Source organism: Dufourea novaeangliae, unplaced genomic scaffold, assembly GCF_001272555.1.
Source record: "Dufourea novaeangliae isolate 0120121106 unplaced genomic scaffold, ASM127255v1 scaffold89, whole genome shotgun sequence".
Taxonomy (NCBI): Eukaryota; Metazoa; Arthropoda; class Insecta; order Hymenoptera; family Halictidae; genus Dufourea; species Dufourea novaeangliae.
This window is the reverse complement of record NW_015373988.1, coordinates 5,057,031-5,083,266: the sequence shown is the minus strand read 5'-3', so window position 1 is coordinate 5,083,266 and position 26,236 is coordinate 5,057,031. Positions and strand designations below refer to the sequence as shown.

General features: G+C 42.5%; 1 protein-coding gene across 2 annotated transcripts in view; it reads left to right on the top strand.

Moving 5' to 3' along the window:
- The first annotated feature begins 11,957 nt into the window (after positions 1 to 11,957).
- Positions 11,958 to 26,236, top strand: part of LOC107187601 (sex determination protein fruitless-like) — a 62,934-nt gene continuing 48,655 nt past the window's right edge. For both annotated transcript variants that reach the window (XM_015575728.1, XM_015575727.1), the window contains exons 1-4: positions 11,958 to 12,023; positions 12,664 to 13,217; positions 14,370 to 14,549; positions 18,011 to 18,134. In XM_015575728.1, coding sequence (XP_015431214.1) covers positions 12,687 to 13,217; positions 14,370 to 14,549; positions 18,011 to 18,134 — 835 coding nt within the window. In that variant the 5' untranslated portion in view covers positions 11,958 to 12,023; positions 12,664 to 12,686. The remainder of the gene's footprint in view (positions 12,024 to 12,663; positions 13,218 to 14,369; positions 14,550 to 18,010; positions 18,135 to 26,236) is intronic.

The window sequence follows — 26,236 nt, the reverse complement described above, 5'->3', positions numbered from 1 at the left end:
TAACGTATTAATTAACTGCTATGTATTAATCATCGTCGAGTAATCGAAACGGGTAACGAACATCGTCGACGAATGAGCCAGCAGCAACGGCAGTAGCACGTAGTATTAAACTTTTAATATCCCTGAAATCTCTTTTTAAAGTAAAACGGGTACACGTAAGTCGTCGATAGCGGACGAACGAAGCGATGATGGATTAGCAACGAGATCGAAGGCGTAGTAACGGTAGGAGGAAATTAACAACTTCTCTTTTCTCCGATCGTCAATTTTATTGCGACTTCTTGCCTCCGCCTAGGCAGGATTCACCCTGGCTCCTTTCACCACCTTCTCGTCGGCCTGTCTCCACCTACCGACGTTCTTTCCCTCTCTCTCTCCCTCTCTCTCTCTCTCTCTATTTCTCTCTCTCTTTCTCACCCTCTAGACGGATATTCCGCCCTCTCATCCCCTTCCTCTGAGTCCTCTTTCACTCCCCCTTCCCTCGCGAAGTCACTTCAGTTTTCATGCGAACGACGACGGCCGGTGCTTCGTTTTCTTCGCAGTTTAACGCAGCATCTATACGAGTTCACAGCGATACCTGTCCCGATGCAACCGTATAGCTACATTGTCGAGCACCAACAATGACGACAACTTGCTTTTCTTCCTCCGCATCTACATTTCCCGTTCCGTTCACTTTATTTCCTATCCCACCCCCACCCTCCTCTGTCCACGGTTCCTCTTCCCTTCCGACGCGAAGAAATAAGGCGCATCCTTTGAGCGATGCTGCGTTCACAGGCACGAAAATCTTCCAATTATGACGTACCATTTACGCGACAGTTGTCGTCGGTGTAACGGTTATTAAATTGTAAGTTATTAGCCGCTGAGAGGAAGGCTGTATTTGTTGCTCGTTGTTTGATGTAAAACCATGTACACGTTGCACGAAATTGTTTTACTGTCAAGTTTACGTTGTTTGTATAGGATCTGTTTGTTCTTGGTAGTAACAGATTGGCCAAGAAACGAGTCGTTTTTATGTCGACAGGGTAAGAGGTAGAACGTGTGATGTCTTTGATAATCCATCTTGTTGGTTCATGAGCTCCTTTTCCTGGCTTGAATACTTTTTTCATTTCTTTTAGGTGACTGAGTCGAGCTTCCTTTAACGCTTAATCTTTGGGTAACTACACCTCTAGTTTCATCGGATTAGGTAATATTAAAGGTCAAAATATTTTTTACCTTTACCTTGCAAAAACTGTATATTTTAATCCTTTCTGTGTCATGTTATCAATTTCTAAAATAGGTAAACATTTCAAATATCTTGAAAATATCAAAAATTCGTGATGGTACGATAATTCTGAACGTTATTAGTCATCTATTTGCATAAATAGGTGTTTAATCTTGTTCTAAAACACGCAGATTAGTATACCCTAGTATAGGTAATAAAATAGTATAACAAAAACAACATTCTAGAATTGTTTTTAAATCATACCTTTTTTTCAAACGGAACATAGCTCCAGCCGATAAATAAATCTTGTAAATCCTTCAAACCTAGCAATATTACCAAGCGAAAACATCCCGAATATTTAATACTCTCAAGAATTTTTCGTATGAGATAGTATTCAAAAAATGTTCACACTTTTACGTACTGAAATTTGCACTTTCAACCCTCAGATTAGACCGAAATCACAGCTGCGACTCAGGGGTGTTCAGCGGGGAATCGTTTAATTTATTTGCGATCGGCGTATCGGTTCCGCTGATTTCAAAAGGAAAATCGTTCATATAACAAGCCGTACCATTCGAAAAATGGAAAGTGAACTAGCAAGAGGCCTGAATCGTAGCGCGTAACAGAATGGTTTCGCGCTGCTGTATTCCTGGTGTGCCGCGAGAGCAATGTTTGTCTGTGCGGGTACGAGTCGAGCAATCAGCGAATGTTTGCAGGCCCTTCCCAAATTCATTAGCGCGCGCTTTTCGTGCCGAGCTGAGTGAAAACATTTCGCATTTCGATAGCCGTAGCAACGAGCGAACGAACGAACGGCCGTTGCACCGCTGCTCGCGGCTTAACGTTCGCATCGATATCGTTTCGTTCCGTTTCGAAAGATGCACGCCGAAGGCACAAGCGGAACGTGTTATTGCAAATTGATTCACTTCGTTCGAGCCCTTAAAACCGAGACACCTGCGTCTTAAAGACCCTTGACACGTAAACGTTCCGTTGGAGAACGTGATTCGAATCGAATCTCGCGAAAGTCATCAACGGCGACGCGCCCCGGTGAAAGAAAGAGAGGGACAGAGATGCAGAAACAGGCGGCGGCGAGGGTGCGTGGGGAGAAGAGGAAGTAAAATAAAAAAAAAAAACAAGTACCTACGATACAGAAAAACGCGTTCAATTGCTTCACGTCCTCGATTGAATTTATAATTTTTGAAATAGAATTTTGCACTGGCGATCGCGTATATCACGGCGACCGTCGATTTATCGTGGGATCGCAATTTAGTGTCGTACGAGCTGTTAGCAAACCGACGGGCAACAAATTGATGCCCTCTGGGCCAGGTGTCGGTAAATTAATAGAGCCAGCGTTAGGTTCAATCGATGATACGCAATAAATTGATGAAATCGTTATTGCACAGTCTGGTATTATTTAATCAGCGATGCACACTTCATTCAAGCACGATTTTCTGAATAACTGTGTATAACTAGATGCTCGAATAACACGGCGGAGACCCGCCGCCCGGTTCATTGTTCATCGTCCGTCGATGATACACCGTGTAGGACGCTTCATGCCACTGCGCCTCGTTAATGACACCGACAACACCACCAACGGGTGCAACCCGCTACGACACGGGAAACTGACGGTCGTCTACATCTTGATTTTCTCGTTTTTCCCCCTCTGTGTCTCCCTCTCTCTCTCTCTCTCTCTCTCTCTCTCTCTCTCTCTCTCTGTCTCTCGATGCAAGTTTTTTTCCGTTCCTTGATCGACGCCCGGGACTTTGTGCCCGTTGGACTGCCAGCGAACCATGAAGTTGCCGGCAGGTTGCATCGCGGAATCACGCGACAATCGCTAAAAGGAAAAAGACCGGGTGGTGAGAATAGGGTGGGGTTGGGTGGCAGGGTGCAAAAAATGAGGAGCAGTCACGGTGGATTGAGGACAGAAAGTCCGTACAGGGGAAGGTCCCCGTTTTAGCGAAATCCATCGTTCCCTTTTGCTTTCGGCACCATTTCTACCCCCTTGTGTCTCTGTCTTTCTTGCATCGACGATCTTCCATCCGTCCCTTGTTTTCAACGCGTACACACACCTAACACTTCGTCACCCGTTACACGTGCTTATGGCTTGTTAAACTCCTAAGCCTGCACTTGACGGCTAATAGCGAGCATTTATTCGAACGCTGCCGTGGGAAAAGCACCGGGATAGCTTTATTAAAGCATCGACTTCGTAGACGTAAACGAAAAAATATCATCGAAGTGGAGCGTCAGCTTTCTGTCTAAGCCGACTTCAAGGCCCCCTCCACCCCTCACCACCCATTTGTCCATTCTCTCGTACTGTCTCCATTATCCGTTGTTTTTATTTCTGAACGTTGTAATACAGCCAGTTACCGAGGATTCCGTCCCGAATTGCGCCTTAAATAAGACATCCAACGTCGCCGCGCCGGTTTCACCGACGGATTTAACAGAACCAGAATCCACGCGGGGTAAATACTTTATTCCAGTCTTTAATGTCCTACGGCTTTCATTTCCGAAAGAATTCACAATGCAATCTTTTCAATGCCGAGGATAAACACAGTGTCTTCGCAGACAGCGAACGTAAATGCCACTTCGTTGATTCATTCTTCGAGCAGGTTAATCGCAGAATGAGGGGGTCTTGGAACGTGGGCCTGGATGTAACCTGAAAATTAATACGGAGGCACAACGTTAAACGTCGCGCGGATAAAAAGATATTCAAGCGTTTCTACCGGCGGCGAGAGCTTACGAATTAAAACAAGCACTTTTAAGTACGTTCGCCAAAATGGAGGACGGAGATAATATAAAAATTCCCGTTTCCGGTCACGGAATTCCTTGCTGCTAATGCCTAATGTTAAATCTCGTCTCTGTTACACCATTCCCGCAACACACGGAGCCTTTTTTTGTGCTGCTGCTGGAAAAGAAGGTGACTCGAAAAGGTTATTCTCGTGACGTAAAACGTTGTCCAACGGTAATTCCGAACTTGAGCCGCCGGGAGTCGGACGGGCGTTACAACTTTTAATGCCGTCCTCGCCACGGAAACTGTGTTGTAGAGCCCTCTGGCCTTATCGGAGACGGCACGTGAGATCGGGAGCCGATTGTACGTCGCGTCGCGGCGATTTAAAATCGATATTCTACCGCGAACCACACTGGATTCTTTTTTTTTTTTTGCAGAAGAATAGCGGGCAGTGTTCGACGGCGAATCGAATAGTTAACGAGGCTTCTTCAGCGCCTCAGTCACCCTACGATAATATTAGAGCATCATAGCCCAGACAAGATGAACCAACTATTAGGTAGTTGGCTACCCTTCGCGTGCCACCGCCGCTGAGGAGGACCTTGATTTAGGACACGGTGTTTCTTACGACGAGCACTCACACAGAGAACGGATACGAGGGAGAAGGAAAACGATTTCAGGGACTACGAACCCGCACGGAAAAACCACGACTCGGCGGAGGACGGTAACCGTGACACATTCTTTCTTCTCTGTTTTAGGGTGAGAACGAACGATCGACGCGATAGGGAAACGTTTAAGTACGATTATCATCGACCGACCACCGGGGAATACCGAATTAACCGAGTCGCAACGTCGATGCTGAATAACAGGTTAAGCCGTGACACTATGACCGTATTCGATCGGTGTGGATCGAGGTTCCCCCGTTAGAGGTACATGTGGATCCTTGGTCGTTACATCCACATCGGGCACGGGCTCTCTTCAAGGCTGTGGAACACAGGAGGAGCAAGGGGGATGGACGGGGATCGAACGATAATGTCGGCTGCGCTTCGTTCGGCCACGAGCGTGCGAGGAACTCGAGAACGAAAACCGCAGCCGAACCTCGGCGACGTTCTCAGTGGTCAACTTCGAACACCGATAGGACAGTGGTCCGGAGGGTAGTCGGGAGCCTGTGGACGAAGATGAACTGAAAGAGAGAGAGAGAGAGAGAGAGAGAAAGGGAGGGAGGCAGGCGCGGGGATAGAAACGGAGATGGTTTTAATACAGGTAGACAGATAGAGAGGGAAAGACCGTGGCAGGTGCAGGAGAGGATTCGCGTACGGGCGGGTGAGTTGTGCGTACCAATCGCGGGTTCAGGGTACGTCCGCAGGCACGCAGGAGGAGGCGAAAACCGGGCACAGCCCCAGGAGCGGAGGGTTCTGGCAAACGGGGCAAAACCGCCCACGCTGCTTCCCGGGGACCGGCGCGCGTCTGCTCGCGCTGCAGCGAGTGCAACACACCGAGTACCGCGCGCGAAAACGGGCTTCAACGCGACTCGGTTGGGTGGTGGCCCGCGTGCTGTTCACTCGTGGGAAAGAAAAAGCGAGACAAGAAATTCTGAACTGGCTAGAGGGAGAGAAGGATCGTTAGAGAGAAACGGAGAGGGAGAAAGAGAGACAGGGTGAGAGGGTTGCGTGAAGGAGGAAGGGTGGAAACGGAAGAGGAAGAGGAGGACAGAGGAGAAGGAAGAAGGGTGGTAGATAGGGTTTGGAAGGGGACGGGTGAGGTGGCGGAGGTTGGGCGACGGGGGTGGCGGCCGATTCTCGGGTTGGTGGTAGTGGTGGCAAAAGGATGAAGGGGTGAGCGAGGTGGCGGCGGCGGTGGCGGCGGCGGCGGCGGCGGCGGCGAACATAAAATCCGTCGCACATGCCTGGTGCATTCATTAGGGGGGATGTGCCCGTGCAGCGTACACGTCGACCTGCATCCACGCCACCCTCTCTCTCTCTCGGTGCCACCCCTAGCCTCAGTCGCGCTCCGCGGCCAACTTGGTACACACGCCACTTTGTTGTTCCTCCCTCACGGAGTTACGTTCGCGTACATACGCCATCGACGTCGCGTCCGCGAGATAACCGGTGCGACGATACTATTTTCGCTTCGATCCGCCATTGATCGCCGATTCCCATAAGAACAGTACCAACGATCGCGTTCGCCGGCCAATAGAGGAAAAAAAAAACATCTGTGTCTCGTTTGTCCATGACCGTTCTCCTCTGCTCGTCGTCGGGTACTCGGTACGGACGCGGTTCGATCATGACCGAGCCGAGTTGAAAATCGGAATCCCGGTGAACCATCAAAATAACGAGAGTGCGTTTTCTCGTTTGTCTCCGTGTGCGCGTATTGTACTGTCCATGAAGCCGACAGAGATCGCTGTTTCGTCGTGAACAGAAGAGGAAAAGGATCGTGCGAAGAGGAACGGAGCCTCGTCCAGCGTGGAAGATCCGTCCTCGTAAGATCAACGCCACGGAAGATCGTCCGAAGGGGGATCAAAGGGATCCTCGACTGGTCTGCGTCGCCTGCTACGGGAGGCCGACAGGATTTCATGTTCACGAATTTCAGTAAACCAGGTAACGATGCGCCAAACCCGCCTAATACGGAATCGGCGCGTCGATTTTCAGACTTTGCTTCGAGACAACGTCTTCGCGTTGCTCTTTCTTTTCTTTTCCGTTTCTTTTTCATCGTCAATTTTTCGTCCACGAGAAGTGATGTTTATACGCGATCAGCTCGAGCGCTCGGCCTTCCTGGCTACACGCGACTCCCTAAGAGGGGATGCCGGATACGCGCCTATTCTGTGGGCCGCGATACGGCCTACCAGAACGGGACTCATCGATCGCGAGGATCTAGAGGTATGCGTCGCGTGTTCCTCCCTCGCGTTGCGTTCACTTAGAACCGATAAAGGACGAGAAGAGACGACGGGGCTAAACGTTTCATCCATCGTTCGAACTGCACGAAAATGCTTTTTTTGCTTCCGGCGATCGGAACGCGATTGTTTGGTCGGAGTTTATCGATAGGACCGAACTCCTCCAATTCCTTTCGGTATCTGTTTTTAACGCTAACCGATAATCGGATTGGAAAATAAAGGATGCGGTTCGCGATCGATAGTAGAAAATATGTAGAATTTAGGTGGGTTGAAAGGGAGAGGGGGGGTGGGGGAAAGGCGATGAATTCGATGGTAAATTCCGCAACTGATCGCGGGACCGGATAGTTTAACGGATTTCAATAATGTGCTTTGTAAACTAGACTGCATTTATTGGTTTAACGTTCAATTGAAACATAAACCGTCCCCGACACAGGCAAAAACACGTAGCAACTGGGATTGTCAATTTTCGCGAATGTACTGTAGTAAGTAGCGTGTAATTAGCGTAAATCCGATCTGCATTAACCACGCGATAGATCGTAGAGGGAAGTAAGACTACCGGAATGTTTATGCTTCGAGAACGGACGAAAATTAACGTCAAGTTAGAAGAAATTTATAAAAGAGAATTACATAAAAAAAGACTGTCTCTTGCTCAAATAAATTTTAAGCGGTGTTATATATTAAGACTGTAAATGTTTGTCAATTCTTAAGATCGATTGTGATATTAGTGTTACGAAATTAAAATGAAATTACAAAAGGGTTTCATTTAAGATAGATATAGAACTACGTATAATTAAGTTTTATTGATACACACGTACACAATGAACAAATGGTTTCGTTACGTTTTACAATTTCAGCTACATAATTAGCACAACTGCGTCTTAAGCATATAGAGAATAAAAGTTCACTGTTTCATTCTCATATAAACTGTAGGATTTTGCATGTGTCACGCGATTCACAATCCACCTCGTCCTTTTTCGCCGGTAATAAAGCGAGAACCTGTTTCCTCCGAGCGAGAACTCGAAATGCACATGGTAGAATTTCTCGATCGGAACTCGTTCATCCGGATTCGGTGGATCTATCCTCGATCCGGACCGAACGAGGGAAGAGGTATCGAGCTTTTGCAAAAGTCAAACGAGCGACATTTTATATATGGTAATGGAAGGACGGTTAAGCGGGTCGAGAATTTCGGAGACAAAAGTTCGGATGATGTGGACCATTCTTTATTAGAATTTCTACGGGATTATATCTGCCCGATATTTTCCCGTGCAACGTTCCTCCATATGCAAATACAAGCCACCATAACTTCTTACATAGTGCACAGCGGTGGACAAATAATGCAATAACGGTAAATCAAGATTAATTTTTAATCTACCACGATGGAAGGGGCGGACAGCGATCCATAATTTATCGCGAGCGCGTAGTGGCCTGGTATTTTGAATTTACGAATAGATTAAAGTAAAAAACTTATCGCGTCGGGTGAGAATACTTTTTCCGTAGAGACCGAACCATTATCGTTCATTTTCCACCGCTTTGGATACCAGACGATGCATCCATTCGACGGATTTAGGAGATGGTTAGAGAGCCGCGAATCGGTGCCAAGCGTATATCGCGTTCACACGCCACGATCGTCCTCTGGAGAAGACGACACCGTGGACGTATAGTAAAATCCCGTCGTTTCTTTCTTGATCTCCGGTCTCGGTGTTTCGTTGAAACGGTGTATCAATCGGCGAGCTTAGAGATAGGAAAAGATTCGTTGACGGTGCACGGAACCGTTCGGCGATTTTCATCTATAACGCGGGGTATACCCTATGAGAAACGCGTAAGTACGTCGATACGAGTCCCGTTCACCAGCGAGAAACTTCACCGTTTTGCGTTTGAAGATCAAACGTTTGAAAGCGTGCTCTTTCTCGTCCTAAGAGGTAGCGCACGGTCGTATTGTAGCTGGGAAAATGCATGGCCGAGCGCGGACGGCGGAAGCGCGCGGGTCTCTTATCGAGACAGTATTTCATGCGGACTTTCTTACGTCCGCATTAAATTTTACCAAACGAACCAGCCGGCTTTTGGTTCGCCTGAGAGATATACGCATACACATATATATATATATATATACGAATCTTTACCGGAGAGTGTCGATCGACGATTCCACGGAAACCTTTGCCCGTGTTACGTACAAGGGCAAAGTACAATCGACACACCGATACTGGATCGCGTGCATGTTTTCACGGTAATTCGTCGAGAGTGAATACGTTCCGTTAAAAGACAAATGATATTTAGTCGGTATCATGAATCATCGGGCAGCTTCTTCGCGGATACGATCTATGCGCGCGCATTAGCGCTCGGGCATGCGCGACCGATGAAATGATCGCGCGAACTGCGTGGCACCCGCTGCACTTCCGGGCGTGCAACGCGCGAAGATCTCGTCCCTGAAGATCTCCCAGCCGTCACGGAAGAGAGAGAGAGAAAAATGATATTTAGCAAGCGGCGGCGCGAACGTCGCCTGCAATCGCGCAGATTTCTCTGGTCGCGCCTAGCGCGATGAGAACGATGACGTATCGGGCCACGATACGTCGGCGATGCCCGCCTCGAGACGTGTTTTCCTCGTGGAACAGTCAAGGCCGCCGCGAGATAATTATGCAGATAACGGTGATGCTCGCCGGTAACCCAGCTGCGTGGAGGATCTACAGGTCCGTTCCTTGCAAAAGATAAGCTTTTACTTCATTCTTTTGTGTCTGTCCTTAGCGTTGATCTTTGAACTTTCCATATATGTATACTCTCGAACATCGCGTTTTCAACTGTCGTCCGTCTGAAATCGCTGGCCAGACGGTACACTTTTACAAAAACTTTCCATTGCCAGCCTAGAAAAATGATTAGGATACGCGATCTTTACCGAACTGTAGAAGGAACTTGTACAAGAAACCGGTTCGTACAATTGATTGCGTAATGATTTATTTGATCGTTGGACGCTGTCGATATCATCATACAAAGAGCTTCTTTCTCTTCTTTTCCTATTATTTTTTTTTTTTGTTAGTAATTCTGGGCTCACCTTCGATGAAATAAAACGCGGGGTCGTTAAGAGGTTCTAAGGTCCCGGATAAACGTGCCCCTAGCTCACCACCGCGCCCTTTCAGTAATTACTTGCTGGTAGGAGAGGTAAATCCGAGCTGATACCGCCGGATGCGATTATTCGTTTTTTCTTTCTATCTTCTTTTTTTTTTTTTTTGACCCCCCGGTGTTACGCGCTCTCCGTTAATTCTACCGCGGACGCGCGGAATAGGAAAAAGGAAAACAACGCGACGAATTTTCTGAAAATAGAGCTGCATACTGAAACCGCGGCCAGATTGGATCATCTGATTTTCCCTCGGAGAGTAATTTCGACTTCATTCCCATGTCGGAGTACGGTTCATTATATCGTTCGTGTGAATTCCGTCTCCACGACAAGGATATCCTTAAAGAGTACCGGGGCTCCCGATAATGTCCGTAGCAACTAACCATGTTTGCCGACTGGCAAAATAGACAGCCTGAAACATTTCTCTCGCCGAACGAATCGCTTCAAACGTTCCCGATTAGTTTGTCATTAAAAAAGATCGGGGCAGGCCAACGACAGCGGCCCGATCGTGTCCCACGCAAACGTTTTAAATCCTCAGAAACACGGCCGAGATAAATCCAATTATGCTCATTGCGTTATCCGCTTAATACACCGAATTCCTATTTACCAGCACGCCCTCCCCGGTATCTTCTACCCGGAACAAGCACGCGAATTGTAATTTTGCGCAGTGCCAATCAAAGCACGGATTAAATCTGTTAATGGTCGGGCAAAGCTTGTAAATCCATATTCGAAAACCGATTAAGGAGATTTTCCAATTTTTCCGCTACCTATTGATTTCGTATGGTTAACACGATTATCGTGTCCGGCCCGCGGACAGCCGAAATTAATATCAGAAAGCTCGCGATTTTGCGTGAATTAACGTTTATTGCAGTCAAATGAAGCCGAACGACCTCTCTTTGAACCCGATGATTTTCCGCGAAATGTAATCCCCCTCTACGGTTACACAGCGCGTACGCGTTGCGTTTCACCGAAAGGAAAAGAAAAAAAAGCGACGAGGGCATTTACGACTCGTTAAAACTGGCGCGATTAAAGTGTACTTTCGATCGAGCTTTCTTTTTCCTTTCGTGTTGGCATGAAGTATATAACGGATTTCAAACTTTCTTTGCAATCGTTGCTTCTTAAAGGATCCATGAATTTTACATGCATCTCGTACATTACGAGAATGGAATAGATAATAGACGAATTTAAAACGTTCCGTGGATATAAGGTAGTTTGCTGCATTTAACTAAAGGTTGAACATTCATCCCGTTAAAATTCTGTTTAATGTATTACAATGCCTCATGACGTGTCCAGGGTGATGCACTTTCGAATAGAAATTATCTTCGTCAGGATTACAGGCCCGATAACTTTGTTTTGTTTCGTAGAGTCATTGTGAAAATATTTTACGATGCTAGGTGAACTTTAGACCTTTACACTACTGCTGTACTTATATACAATTTCTGTAGTACACTTTAAGAATTCTAGAGTGTAACAGAATTCCATACGATTCACATTTTCATGAAATTAACACGGTTCTGATAACCGGTACAACGAAGATATTTATCTTCATGTTTCTGTAGGAGACAATTGAATTTAGTGTTCATTTGTGTATTGTTATAGTACTTGTGCAATTTTTACGTTTTACCTGTTTATAAGTACGTACTGACTAATTTTACATGTTTATAAATGTATACGACATTTTCTAGCTAATATTACAACTAATTTTTTATTTACAAAATTTATTATAATTTATTTTAAACAATTATGTTTGGATTATAGTATATTAATACATGGTAAGGATTACGTTTTCTAGAATCTTACGTGAAATAAACGTTGAAAACGGCAGTTTTTGTAGGTTATTGCCGAGTTTAGTATTCCGAGTATATATATAATGACATTGACATAAAGTTACACAAGTTTAAACGAAAGAAAACGGTTTTTTGAATTGAAACTATTAGAAGGAATCGCATCGCGTGTTTAGTCGCGTTTGAATTCGAGCGCCCTTCGCGCCATTCCCCACGGCAGATGCACGAAGGTCAAAAGTATTTTAAAAATAAGGCCGTAGGCATTGGCAGATTGGTATGGCAGTGGACGTTAAGGGTCGGGTGGCGTTGTAATGGCAAAAAGTTTGCGAAAGGTGAGTAATCGTCGGAACGATAAACAAACCCGGGTCGTTAGTGTATACGGTGCGTTAGTTAGCTGGCGCTGGGTTTAGGTAAATAAAGCCGCGTGTGGAGCGTGTTCGGATGGTTAGAAATCGTGCATCAACAAATCGAGTTTTCGCGAGAAGGCTCGTGGCTAGACGAGCACGACCGACAATGGCGCCCAAGCCTCGCGAATATTGACATTGCCGAAAACATTATCTTCGAATATTGGATATTATCGTATTCGTGGGTGATATGTACTGCGTCGCAATTAATATTCTAACCTTCTTTTGAATTTCGTTACGCACGTCGACGTAAAATCGCAAACGGAGCAGTTGGTCGGTTACCGAGGTTATGCGAAAAAAATGTTTTCGGCACGTATAGTAGCGACGCGTGAACCCTGAAGGGTTTTACAGTTATACTGCAATGTGGCACATTTGCAGAAGCACGGAAGAAGTTGTGTGGGTCTAGAGTTGCGATATAATCTCCGAGGAGATATCGTCAAGTCGATATAGGAGAGTGTGCGTGGAGAAGGCGTGTGAGTTAACGTTTTAAGGGTTAGGGAGTCATTCTGTAGTCAGGGTGATCAAAGTCTCTAGTGTGGACAGTTCAGGGCAGCTAGTTTGGTTGTAGGGTCGGGATTGGAGATAGACAAGATGGACCAACAGTATTGTCTACGGTGGAACAATCATCCAGCCAACCTCACAGACGTTCTCAGCTCATTGCTTGCCAGAGAGGCACTGTGCGACGTTACCCTGGCATGTGTTGGAGAGACATTCAAGGCACACCAGACGATACTCTCTGCATGCAGTCCATATTTTGAGAGCATTTTCCTCCAGAATACCCATCCCCATCCAATTATATTCCTGAAGGATGTCAATGAGACGGAAATGAAGGCATTGCTGCACTTTATGTATAAGGGAGAAGTTAATGTTAGTCAGCATCTACTACCGATGTTCCTTAAAACAGCGGAGGCATTACAGATTAGAGGCCTCACTGATAATAGTGTAAATAACAAGACAGAAGAAAAAAGTCCATCACCAGAACCAGAAACGCAAACTGGTGTTAGGCATACTGATTCTCCTAACCTTCAGCCTCTTCCTGAAAAAAGGAAAAGAAAGGCTTCAGGCAGCTATGACGTTTCCCTTAGTGGTACACCCAGTGAACGGTTCATGTCCGATTCTCAGGTACGTAATTTTATATACTATACATTCCTATTTGTACTTTATTATTGTAAATATAGTTTATCTTAAGTTTCTATTGATAAAGTAGTAATATATTTTACATTTCTGTGTTTCTGTACCATTTTTGTTAATTTTCACTATATATCACGTAAGACAAAAATTTTGGAGTAATATAAATTATATGGTAGTAGAACACAGTAATACTGCTTGAAATTTCTACATTAATTTCTATGGCCAAAGTACTCCATTCAATTTTATATACATATCCTTTAGCATACTGATAACATTATAGTTTTTATAGATAGAACATAGATAGAACATTACAAACATAGATTTCATATTTATAAAGAATGTTTCTAAAAAGTACATTATAATAGAGTGAAATCATTCCTACTTTTTATAAGATTTTCTCATATTTTGTAAATATTAATTACTTCATTCTGTGGTATCTGTATAATTGTTCAGTGACTCATATTTTTTAATCTAATTAGCTACAATATATGTTAATGAGTTTTCTATTATTAAAGCAATTTCTTTTAAGTATTTAGGGTAACTGTATTTTTAAATATTCAGCTTTTTGTTACCGTTTATTTATGTAAGATGTGAATCCGTTTAAATGTGAAATCTTGATTGTGATTGTTAGATTGAATCAATTTTCTTGTTTTCCGACATGTATTTTCAAAGCATATGCTCCCGCGTACTCGCGCGCGTGCGTTCGTGCATGCGTGCGTGCGTGCACGTACATAGTCACATGTGTATTTATACATCAATTTTTCTTACACGTACTGCCTAAAATTTAGAGATAGTGATCGTACTTTGTTATCAATAAACTACATGTGTGTGAGTATGATTGTACAGCTTTCCAAATACCTCCTGTTGACCTTGAGGAATCAAAAGAAACCTAATCTGTGTTCTAATACGGGTATCGAGTATTATAATCGCGATGAGAATTTGCAATTGAAATAATTCATGATTTCAAAATTAATGTTTCGTTAACAAAATATTAGGTTTTCGAAAAATATATTTCACTGTACTAATTGTATGTTTATGTAAGTCTGATTGAAATTCAATGGAGATACTTTGTACATACACACCACAATCAGAGATGGATTTGGTGCATTTAAAATCTGTATCCTTCTAATTTATTGTTTCTAGGCATCTTCACAATGTAGTTACAAATCAAGCCCTCCTGTGATTCCAAAGTTAAATAATGCCTTGGGAGGTGAAATGGAGGATGGTGGCCGACCTATGTCTCCTGCATCACAGCCGCAACCATCTATCAAGCAAGAGTTAGATCATCACTTACCAGACTTCCACGACAACATCTCCCTCCCAGTAAGTGATTTTTTATGTGTATTTTTCAATATCATGGTAACAGTGCAGTTACATTTTGCATGTTGATTGCATAATTTTTAGCAGTTGTATAGTGTATGGTAGAAAATAATTCGTAACTGTATGTTTGTATTATGAATGTGCTTGTACATTATTGAAATACTATATTCTAGTTTAATTTTGGACATACTTGGTTCAGTTGTTCTACTGCGAAAGATTGTTATTCCAAACATATAAATCTTTTTTACTATTTATTAGAAAAGTAGTTTTGACGTAGTTACTATCGGGTCTAGTTACAAAGTAGTTATGTCTCATTGAATCCATTTTCTTTATTATGCACTGTTTTTATTTCAGCAGATAATCTTTACTATCATTTTTTTCGTTTTATAATGAATTTACACTGTACCGAAGAGAATTATTTCTTCATGTGTAGCTTATCAGCTATTCGTGAAATCGTGCAACATATATGCAACATAGTTTCGTTACTGTTCCCATAATTAATGATTAACTGCTATTATCCTACAATTACTCAGTCCAAACAGACATGGGAAGGAAGGGATGTCTAAATAAAGATGCAAAAAACTTGTCTTCTTATGTGCTAAAAGGCAGAATCAAAGATGTGTTGATTAAACACATATCCTTTCCTTCTCTGTTGACAGACTAGTGTGGAGTGGGAGGTTCAGAGAGATGGGAAGAGTGACGAAACTATGGATGTACAGAATATGACCCAAAATCAACCAGATTCTCCTGTGATACAAGTTTCTCGTGAAAACACTATCATGGCTGGCGGTTCTCTGTCTATCAATATATCAGGGACTACATCTGAATATTATGGAAACTCTTATAAATCCTCGCAGAATCAGTCTGTTCCTCGCATATTGTATTCGCACAAAAGTAGTAATGCAAACTCATTATTAAATTTGCTGGCAGAAAGTACAAAGGCTAAGAACTTTCAGAATGATAACAATACACATAGGCCAACAGTAGTAAATCAACATCAAGGAATGTCAGTGATACAGTCAACTTTGTGCAATATTTCACAACGTACTATTCCCCAAAGTAGAAAAGCTGGTAGATTCAAAGTCAGTTGGTTAGATATGTACTCTTGGCTTCAGTACGATGAGAGATCAAATCTTATGTTTTGTAAATACTGTAGGAAATGGAGTGATTCAATTCCTGAAATACGTACTTCGTTTGCAGCCGGGAACGGCAATTTTAGACTTGAAATAGTGAACCACCATGATAAGTGTAAAGCACACAATTTGTGTGTTGCTAAAGAAAGTGAAGCGAAAGGAAGTTGTACTTACATCATGAAAACCTGTTGATCATATATTATCGTCGCATTTTTATTAAAATTTGCGATCAACTTCGTTCAAATGAGATTCAACTGGATTTTGATTATTAAAAACTCATTTTTTTGTAGTCTTGTTAACTACAGCAATATGTAGATATGTCTTTTGAGCAGTCAATTATTATAATGTCCTGTCTGCATGCACGTTTTTATGTGTTTTTTATTGTGTAAGACTGCATAAGTTAACTGCCAGTCATTTTCTTTTGTCATATGAATGCGTATTTCCTGCATTTTATTCACAATATGTTTATGTCACAGTAGTTTACCAATTTTTGCCAATATTGTCTTCGTTTTTATACATATCTATTTTACGTTAGTGTTGACATGCATGAATACGTACTTTAAAAGTGCATCAAGAGCATATACAAAATCGTAGTGCAAAAACATAAGATTCAAAAAAGATTCATTTTCTCGACCGTTGATGTTCCTATGATCATAAACAAACCACTTCAATTAGTTAATTCTTTCCAAATACATATTGGTATAAATTCGTACTTGCATTTTTGATTGTCCAAACAGAGACAAAAACAGACAGTGGTGCACGTAGAATTCAATTTTATTTATATCTTATTCACTTAATTATTTTATAATATGGAAACATTGATGCTAATGTAATTAGTGTTATTACGTTTCTTCGGGTTATTAGTTACCATACGCTTTTATTTTTTTCTCGTGAATACAAGAAGATACAGCGTAATAAAATGGATAAACTTAAGTTTCTATTTAAACTATTATATATTTAAATGAAAGTTATATAATGAAGACACTTTATAAAATAATCGGTGTTGAAAAATGTTTATTGTTACGTTACAAAGTTTTGTGTAAAATTAATTGTCTGGCCCCAGAAATATACATATTTTTTAAAACGTAATGGTTACGTTTGGTTAATAGGTTTTAAATATAAAAGTTTCTTTGGTTTTATAAAATAAAATTGAATACGTTGAAATTCATACACATATTCTCCTAAATAATACGTTTTTGTGTAACAATGTGTATAATGTGTTGTTAATCCTGCAATATTGTTAGAATGTAAAATTTTGCCAAAGTACGTGCATTTTTGAGGTGATGTGCTTCTGTGATGGATATTTCCACGTTACATTTTAATGGATATTAAATACTTTTATTATAAATCATACTACCATTGTTTCGTAATACATCCACGTAGGAATTCGACGTATTGTTACGAATTGTCTTTCCAGCAAGTTAATTTCCTCGAGTATTTGTTATAATTAGGATTAGAATGTGTAAATAGCGAATAAAAGACGACTGTTATTCATTTCGTTTTATTATTTCTATGTATGAGTTGATAATTTGTCACGCATTTTAGTTGAAAACGCATAGTTATCAATTTGCAAGATAGAAGAATCTGCAAATAAATTTGATTGAAAAGGTTTATGAAAATAATACTTCAGTCGTTCTTGTTCGTTTCTTTATTATTTCTATTATCTCAGACAGTACCCCTAAAGAGTCAAATCTTTATTAAATTCTAAATCGTTAAATATTACTGTACGATTCTGACGTATAAATCAGAACTTCAGTTATAGAATTTTACAAACTACAAAAAAATCAGTATTTTGGGCAAACATGTAATTGATAAAAAAAGAATTATATTTCCACATCAAGAGCCCTCGCTATTACCTTGTAGATGTCGATACAAAGAATACAAAAACAGTGTAACTATTTATATATATAATTATCGTAATAATTAACATTCAAAAATAAAACGGAGCAGAAAATTCCGTAATGACGGTACAGATAAATCTTTTGGTCCCTAAACAAGTTAATCGTCTAACATTCTACAAAACAACATCTGCAATCGAAAATATTTATATGATAAAGAAATATCAAGAAACCTTGTAGTCTTGAAATCTGTTAGTCGTCATAGTATGACCAAATCGAAATGAAAATATTCAATTCAAACGTTCAATTCTCCGGGACATGGTGTTGGGAACAGCTAATCGAAACTCGCGGTATCCCTATTCACGTTATGTTATTTAGAAAAAAAGAGACGGCTAGTTGTAATGTTTTCTTTAGAAACGGATTGTAAAAATCGTCATAGTTAAGGCTGATCCAATTCTAATGTTATTCACGATGATAATCGTGTCCTGTGCAGGGCCATCCAGTCGGACTGCTCGGAGAGGAAGGAGGAGCCACGACGGGCGCGCTAAGCGATGGCGTGCCAGGAATTGAATCGTCCGAACACCATAATCCCCCAGAAATGCTCGACGGACTCGATGGTAAGACCACTGAACATCTATCATTACAATCAAAATTCCATTTAGATCTGACGTACTTCCCTTCGCCCGTCTCACGAATGCGTCGCTCGAGTTCCGCGCGAGTCGACAGGGTAATCCGGGGGTGCGCAACAAGTAACACGTGGGGGTTGTATATTCGTCAATTGACGTGTATCGTACGTACGCGACCGGCAGGTGGGGGACGGTCAACAGGTGCGCCGGAATGTAACTAACAAATATGAATTCGGGATGAACAAAAAAAAAAAAAGAAGAATAAAACGGGAACTGTTCGCGGTGCTTGGGGAATTACGTGACGTCTAAGAAATCGAGGGAGATGTGCATGCACGTTTGCAAGGATTTTTGCGCGTCGAGTCGTACATAGGCGTACGAAGCGAGCATCCCTCTATTTCCGAGTCTGGCAAGCGTAGTGAGTGGTAACTCTTTTTTAGAACATGAACAACTTTCTTGTTGGATGTACATTTATCCTGTATATGTTGTGTGTATATACGTGTGCACGCGCACGCGTGGCTCGCACGCGCGCGCGCGCGCGCGTGTGCCCGCCTCCCCATATTGTACATATACATACGGGTATACCACACAGCTATACGTTTATCCTTGGTGTTGTGGTGATGGTATCGTGCATTTGCTATGTCACTGTATAGTAGTTACAAATTCCCGTGAGTGTGTTAATATACGTGGGCGTGTCTAACAAGAACCGATTCGTGAGCGAAACACGCAAGAAATTTGACCGGGGGAAAACAAGAAAAAAGAAAAAAACAAAAAAGAAACGGAAAGCAAAGTATCGAGACACCTTGTGGTTTTGGGCAAAAAGAAAAAGAAAAATAATAATGGTATCGGCAAAGTGGACCCGGTACTTTTGTTGGTATCAGCAAATGGACCGTACTCTTGTCTGTCTGTAACAATTTCTGAGATGGTGTATGGCCGGTGATTGCGTACGTGGTCCCGTATGTGTTGCGTTTTTATTTTCATTTTTTTTTTTTTGTGTGTTTTGCTACCTTCTTCTACATATACATACACATCGGTGGATCGGTGTATGCGTGGTCAGAAAAATAAACCTAACGCAAAACTATATAACCGTGCGTGTGTACGTACGAAAGAATGCCCGTTGCCTCTATTGCGTTGGTGAACATGTGTGTATATACGTGTGTCACATAATTTTCCAATCATAATATATATATATATATATATATATATATACACATAATTACTTATAAATCAATTGTATATACATATATATACATGTATACGTGTGTATATATATATGCATATACATATATCCACTGCGTGGCGTGATTCTCTATGCATGCCTTTACACACTGTTTTCTCTATCCTCTTACAAATTACCTTTTTGCCACGTCTCTTACATCACCGTACCTGGCGATCTTAATCTTACATTCTCACGTGTCTCTCTTGCGCTGTTTACTTTAACCCGCACAACGTGTATAGTCCAGTAAACGGAGACATTAGCAACAAAATACAGCCGTTCGTGTGGGCTCGTTACGTAACCGGATCGGATGAATCGGCGGCCGAGAATCGTCATCGCATTCGGTTCGGTTCGGTTAGCTGAACAAGAGAGAGAAAAAAAAACCAGACGGCTAGTTACGCAACGGTAGATCATTTGCCTGCCCGGCAGCGATTCCACTGTTCTTGGGGCTTTCGTCGGGGGTGACACCTCATGAAAATTATGCGCTAGAGAAACTAGAATTTTGTTGCTAACGGGACGACGACGACGACGTCACGTCCGTTTTACCATTACTCGAATCTGTCGCCGTTCGATCTCGAGGAGAATCCTCGTTGTCCTCGTGATCGTTCGCAGTCATCGAACTTAATATGTAGCCGCTTGGCCAGCGACTGAACGATCAGTCCTATTCTGCGCAGATCTCACGACGTGTTCGTTTCTCACACGCGTAACTCGCCCGTGAGACGCTCGTATAGATCCAAGTCCGATTGATGAGACTAGTGGCAGAATTTTGTTGTTTCTCTTTCTCTCTTTTTTTTTTTTTTTTTTTTTTTGGTTTTTTCAATGATGGCAACTCGATTGATAAATTCCGATTGCGAAGGCTGCATCGTCAACGGTGTCCTTCGTCGTGTGTCTTGTGCTGTTTTTTCTTTTTTTGTTCCGAAAAAAGAAGAAAAGGAACTCTATTATTTTTCGAATTCTATTCGCGTACGTTTCTTTTCATGTCTCTATCTTCTTTCAGTTGTTTTTTCTTTTCTCTTTAGATCTGTTCCTTTCGGTTGTGTGACGACGTGTTGTGCTAGCTTTTTGCGTTTTCTTATTGTAACTCTTGGACAACGACAAGAGCAGTAGGTGTGCGCTTTTTTGGTTCGTTTTTTTTACGTGAAATGACATTTGAACGTTTGTTACGAGTAGGCTACTCTAGAAATATATATCTACTTATTACGTTACGAGTGTGGTGTTTCTCGAACTTCTACAATATTATCTTCCGTAAACACTGTTGATTGAAGAACGTACAGTATTTAAATTGAGAGAATCCCCTCTTTTCTCTGCAACTCTTGGACTTGATGTAGAAGTGTGAGTTGATACGTTATTTTTTTTCTATGAAAGGTGTTATACACGTATTCTTTCTATTTTTTTTTAAATTTATTTCTTGTGTTTATATATATCTATACTACATATAAATATCTTATCATGAATTCTAGTAGAGATTGTCGGTAATCGCTGATGACCTAACCAAACATTATTGAAATCGGGTGATAAGTATCAGTGCCAAATCTGCATGATATCGTTAACGAGGTCCGACAATCTGAAAAGGCATATTAAGTTGAAGCACGGAATACGAGAGGGATCCTTGATATCGCCGTTCATGCGTCTAGAGCACAAGCATTTTTTAGCAAAATCGGAAACAGCTTACCTCACCTAGAATTCTACCGTGGCTGCGCGAAATCCCGGCCGAATGCGAGATCGCGCGATAAATATATCCGTTCCGCTCTATTCGGTACATAGAACACGCAGAGGAAACGCATATATAATATATATAAAAATACATATATTTAACAAACAAAAAAAAAAAAAGAATATGGACGTCGAGAAACGAAAAGAACGAAAAGCAAACGAAAGCGAAACAAAAATGAAACGAAAGAAAGGGAGAAAAAAAATATTGAAAATATGAAAGGCAGAAGCTATCCCGAAAATAATCGGCAAGATTCGTTTGCTCTGGCGTTCACGGTGAAACGCGGGGGCGTGTGATTAGTATTAATCAACTCCTTAGTCGAGAGGCTTTCGGCATTCATTACTCTTAAACCGAGCGGATCGTCCGCTCGTGACTACATTTAATCGTATTCTCGCCCCCGTTTAAATTATTCTCCTAAACGAGATCCAATTATTTATTGTCATGCGTCTCTAGTTACTTAAGGGTTTTTCGAATATCGTTTTATTTTCTTCTTCTTTAACTATTAGACTTACTTAAATAAGCGCTCGGTCCGGGCGCGCGTGCGCCTCGTCTTCAACAGAAATGGACGAGCCGGCCCGCCACCGAGATCGGTATTTCATCGTAGATTCGATTGCTTATAGAGATCTCATCGTATTGGAGTAATTTATTGAGAGTACAAAGTATATAAGTGTGAAGGAACGAGACGAGAGGTCTGAGTGTTCATGTAGACTACCTCCGCAAAACAGATAACCGTGAAATAGCGTTTATGGTGAATAGTGTCTTCTATTTATTTATTTATTTATTTTTTCTCTTTTCGTTCCGATTCTCTCGAGCTGACGAGAAATGATTTATCACGGTTCCCCGAGCGTGTTTCATACGTTTCGAACAGGGGAGGGAAAGTCTCCGGCGAGAAGAGATTTTTCCCACCTTTGCACGCGGCGCATGGGACTGAATTTTACCGCACGCATCTTCCACCTCCCCTCTATCCTCCCTCGGGCACCTTCCTACAGACGTTCATTTCTGCCGGCAAGAAACCCCGAGATATATTGACTTTGATTAGATTTGCATAAGAGAGATACTTCGGACGGTTGAACGCACGTGGCACTCTACGGTTTTCGTATATAAGGGGGGTGTAGGGGAGGATGAGAGCGTATGATTCTGAACCGTCGGGAAATTCAGCCGCGAAATTGCTCGCCGTTAATATTCGGCTGTTGCGCTCGCGAGTGAACGTTCGGTCCCTTTACCGTCGTTTGAAATGGATGCATTTCAATTTTTGGCCCCGCGGAAACAATTTCGTTACCGGAAATATTCATCGTTTTCCTAATCCATCCCTGCCGCAGCGTCTCGATCGCCCCGCGACGCGGATTTTGCATAATTAACTTTCTCGAAAAGCGTACTCGTCCGGGGCCCTTTTAGGAACCGGGCGAATCCGCGGAACTCGTGTTTCCCAAAGGGCAATTATTCAAGAGAATATTTTATGTATTCATAGTATACAAATAACGCCACCCACCCCCCTGTCTCTCTTGAGTTCGATGAATTCTAAATAGGCGTTTTATATTTCGTGTCTGAAAATTGTTCGACATGTGTTCTGTGTTTGTGATTTTTTTTATGATATTCTCACTGTCTTTTGTAGCGATAACGAGGTATCCGATTGTTGAGCGTTATGTTTCATGATCTTGGCTGAATTAATCTCTATACTCGACTTTCCCTATGCAATCTCTAAATTCTTCGATCAATTTTATAAAGAAGATAAATCCCAAAGTCTCCACGAGAACGTTGAATATTTTGATGAATGGAAATTTCATTCGTGAGCAAGTTGAAGTGTCTTTATTTTATTCGACTGTTTCGAACGATCATCGATTTCTCGGGCATGTTCCGACACTTTTTGCGTCTGAGACGACGAATCGAAGACAATAGAAAGTCTACGAGTGCATCCCAGAAACCGTCCGTCGTCCATTATTTCGCCCGGAATGTCCTTCAGGGAACGAGAAACTTAAACGCGTCGCGATGCCCAGGGTATTTCATCCAGTTCCATGCCCGGTGCCCAATTTAACTGCCTGTATACCTACATCGTAAACGCCAGTCCTGTTCTGTAAATGGAGGTGATCAGTATTAAGTCGACTATTTATAACGCATATATTTATAGATCCTATATTATATAATTTTTTTTTTTAAATATTTATACCGTAGGTTGTGAAAGACGTCGAAGACTGAACATTAAAAGAAAGAAAACGAAAGAAAGAGAGAGAGAGAGAGAGAGAGAGAGAGAGCAAAAAAAAAGAGAAAGTAACCGATTCTGGTGAGCCTGCGCGGCTCAATAATAGTCAATGATGAACTAGTCTCTGAGGCCCGAAGGCTGTTGCAAGAACAGACTTTTCATAGAGGGGTTTTGTTTAATGGTGCCTTTCCTTTTTAAGTACAATACTCGACTATACAATAATCGATATAACGATGATGATATATACATAATATAGAATATAATATAATAAATATACATACACCCGTGTAATATGTAACCGTGAAGTACGATCGGTCCCTTCCCATCGTGACTGCGGCACACGAGACACACACCGGTCGGACTATACATATAAATCGATCATCGATCTAAACCGGCAACACCCGGAGCGCATTCTGTCGCGCCCCATTCCCTCCCACCCTTGTAACCCTTTCTGTGCAGTGTGAGGCCCGATCAAAGCGAAGAGAAGTGAACACAACACAGAGAGAAAAAACGTGAGAGAGCGAGCGAACGAGCGAGAGAGAGTGTGTGAGAGACAGAAAGAGAAGAGACGACAAGAAAAGGAAAAAAATAAAGAGAGAGAGAGAACGGAGCAGCCGAGGGCGCCAATCGAATCACCAACCCCCCTCCCGTCGATGGCCGGTTTTTCACACACGACTTTTCTCTATTTGCAGATACGACACTTTTAACTCCTCAGGACACTGAGTGCGCGCCGATTACGTGCATTGAGAAAGTTAATCTGTCGGACTTTTTCGAGAAGATGCCGTACACGTACACTAGCAAATGCAAAATATGCGGTAGGGTCGTGTCCAATCTAAAGAATCACTACTTGACCCACAATCCGGGGAATTACGTGTGCCCGTTGTGCGGGTGCCGGCGAACACGTCTGGATAACCTGAAGGGTCACATGAAACAGAAACACCCCGAGATACAGATACTGTTGAAGTCCAGCGGCACCGAGCAGACTTAAAAAAGCGCGTGTCGTGCGTGTTTCACTCTCTTCGCGATTTTTTCGCTTTTCCACGAGGAGGGTTGAATGGGTCGGGGGGGTGTCGAAGTTGTCGTTGAATCCTCGGACGTTCGCTGAAACGAGTAAAGAGAACCGCGTGTGTGTGTCTTCGAGGCGATTCGCTTCGCTTCTGTTCCATCCTCTTTATCGACTGTTGAAAGTATTTCCCATTTCGTTTTGTAAATATCAACCCCGTGGAAGCTCGTTTTCGCTGTTTCTCTCTGTCTTCGTGGACGAGCGGGGAACAATGATAAATGTTGCAGGGGGTATTGTTGGGAAGTTGATGCTGATTTTTAGGCACGTATTACTTATTGAAAGGGATTAAATATTTCAGCGAATATGGATCCGGAACTCCTTGTCTTGTGGACCTTTACCATGTCTCCGTCTGTTCGGTGAAAATTTTGACGAAACCAGGGGTAGAGAATATATGAAAATTGTGTATTAGTTACAGAAAAATTGGATTTAACGCTCACGTCAGTTGCTTTGCAGTCTGCGTAGTTATTGATAAGCAAATTGGACAGTTGAATATTTAATAAAACGATGATAGATAATTTATGTATTCTCTTTGATGCGCTATATTCAACGGTTTAATTGGTAATCAACATTCGGATCCACGTTCACTCACACTTCCCCGTTTGATTTCGACGAGTAATTATTCGTCCCTGAAATTTGACACATCTTTCGAGCACTCTGTACGTTATCAAATCTTCGAGATAATAATCACATAATCGTTTTCTTACCCCGTTGAACGCGCCACGAACAGAAGCAAGGCATATAACTCTCCCATTCGTTACTCATTTCAGCGAATTCGATATACATTCCAGAATTCCCCTAAGCGGCCTCTTTTGGAAATCTCCTGTATAAGTATCGTCGTTTCTCACGAGGGCTAATATTTCTCCTATCCATTTCTCTCTTGTCTCGTCACTTCTTTGCTTTTTTTTTTTGTTTCGAACTATATACCCGCTCGTAGCGTTATCAGAGCGGGTCGAGAATGAAAATTTCTCAGCAGAACGACAGCGATGTGGTACTAGTCACGCAAGGTGGTCGAAGCGGCGCGCGGCTTTACAGGCGGAACCACCCAGGATCCGCCGTATCGGCTCGGCAGTGTTCGGTACTTATCAAGCCCGAGGCCGAAAACGGCGGTGAAATTTGCAGCAACGGGTTCGATCCCTCCTGTCGCTTGCAGCATTGTTGCGCCCCGTCCCGAATTCCCGTGTCGTGACGGATAAGCGGATTTCGCGATTGACGAGCGTGCAGCAGCAGCCGCCGCCGACGCGTTGGCATGTTGGCCGCTTAAACCAAGATCAATCTGAAAACTAGAAACAGCTCGTAACTCGTCCCTTATATATATTCGCCGATCGATCCCGATTGGAAAAGTCGTTCACGGCGCGATGATACTCGATGCGGCATCGGTAATACAACATTATCATCCCCTATAATCTATCGATGTTCGCCTTGTAAAAGGGTCGTTCTCTGTCCTTAAAATATTATTGGGTAACTTGACGATTGGTGGATCTTTCCTCATGTAAGAAGGATTAAGACAGAATCGCGTCCACTGATGTTTATAGTCGCGTTGCTAATTTGGGGGATACTGTCGTTATAGGGTAGTAATAGTTAATGATTATTCACAGCGAATGTCATCCAAGAATCGTATAGCAATAGTAATGAGCAATATTAATATTGCTGTTAATTGTAAGTCACGTATCCCCTTTTATTTCAGGATCATATGTTGGATCTCTATATATACATATCAATTTACACGAGAAGGTTTCTTTTGCGATAAATAGAAATATTTCGTATGTCGTGCACAACTGTCTAACCGCTGGAAGAGAACTCGGATTAGTCGTCTCCGCTTCTTCTACCAAGTATACCTCCCGTCGAGCATTAATTATTGGCCGTCTGCCAAGGCACCCCTGATGAATTCTGTGAATTTCACCCAGCACTC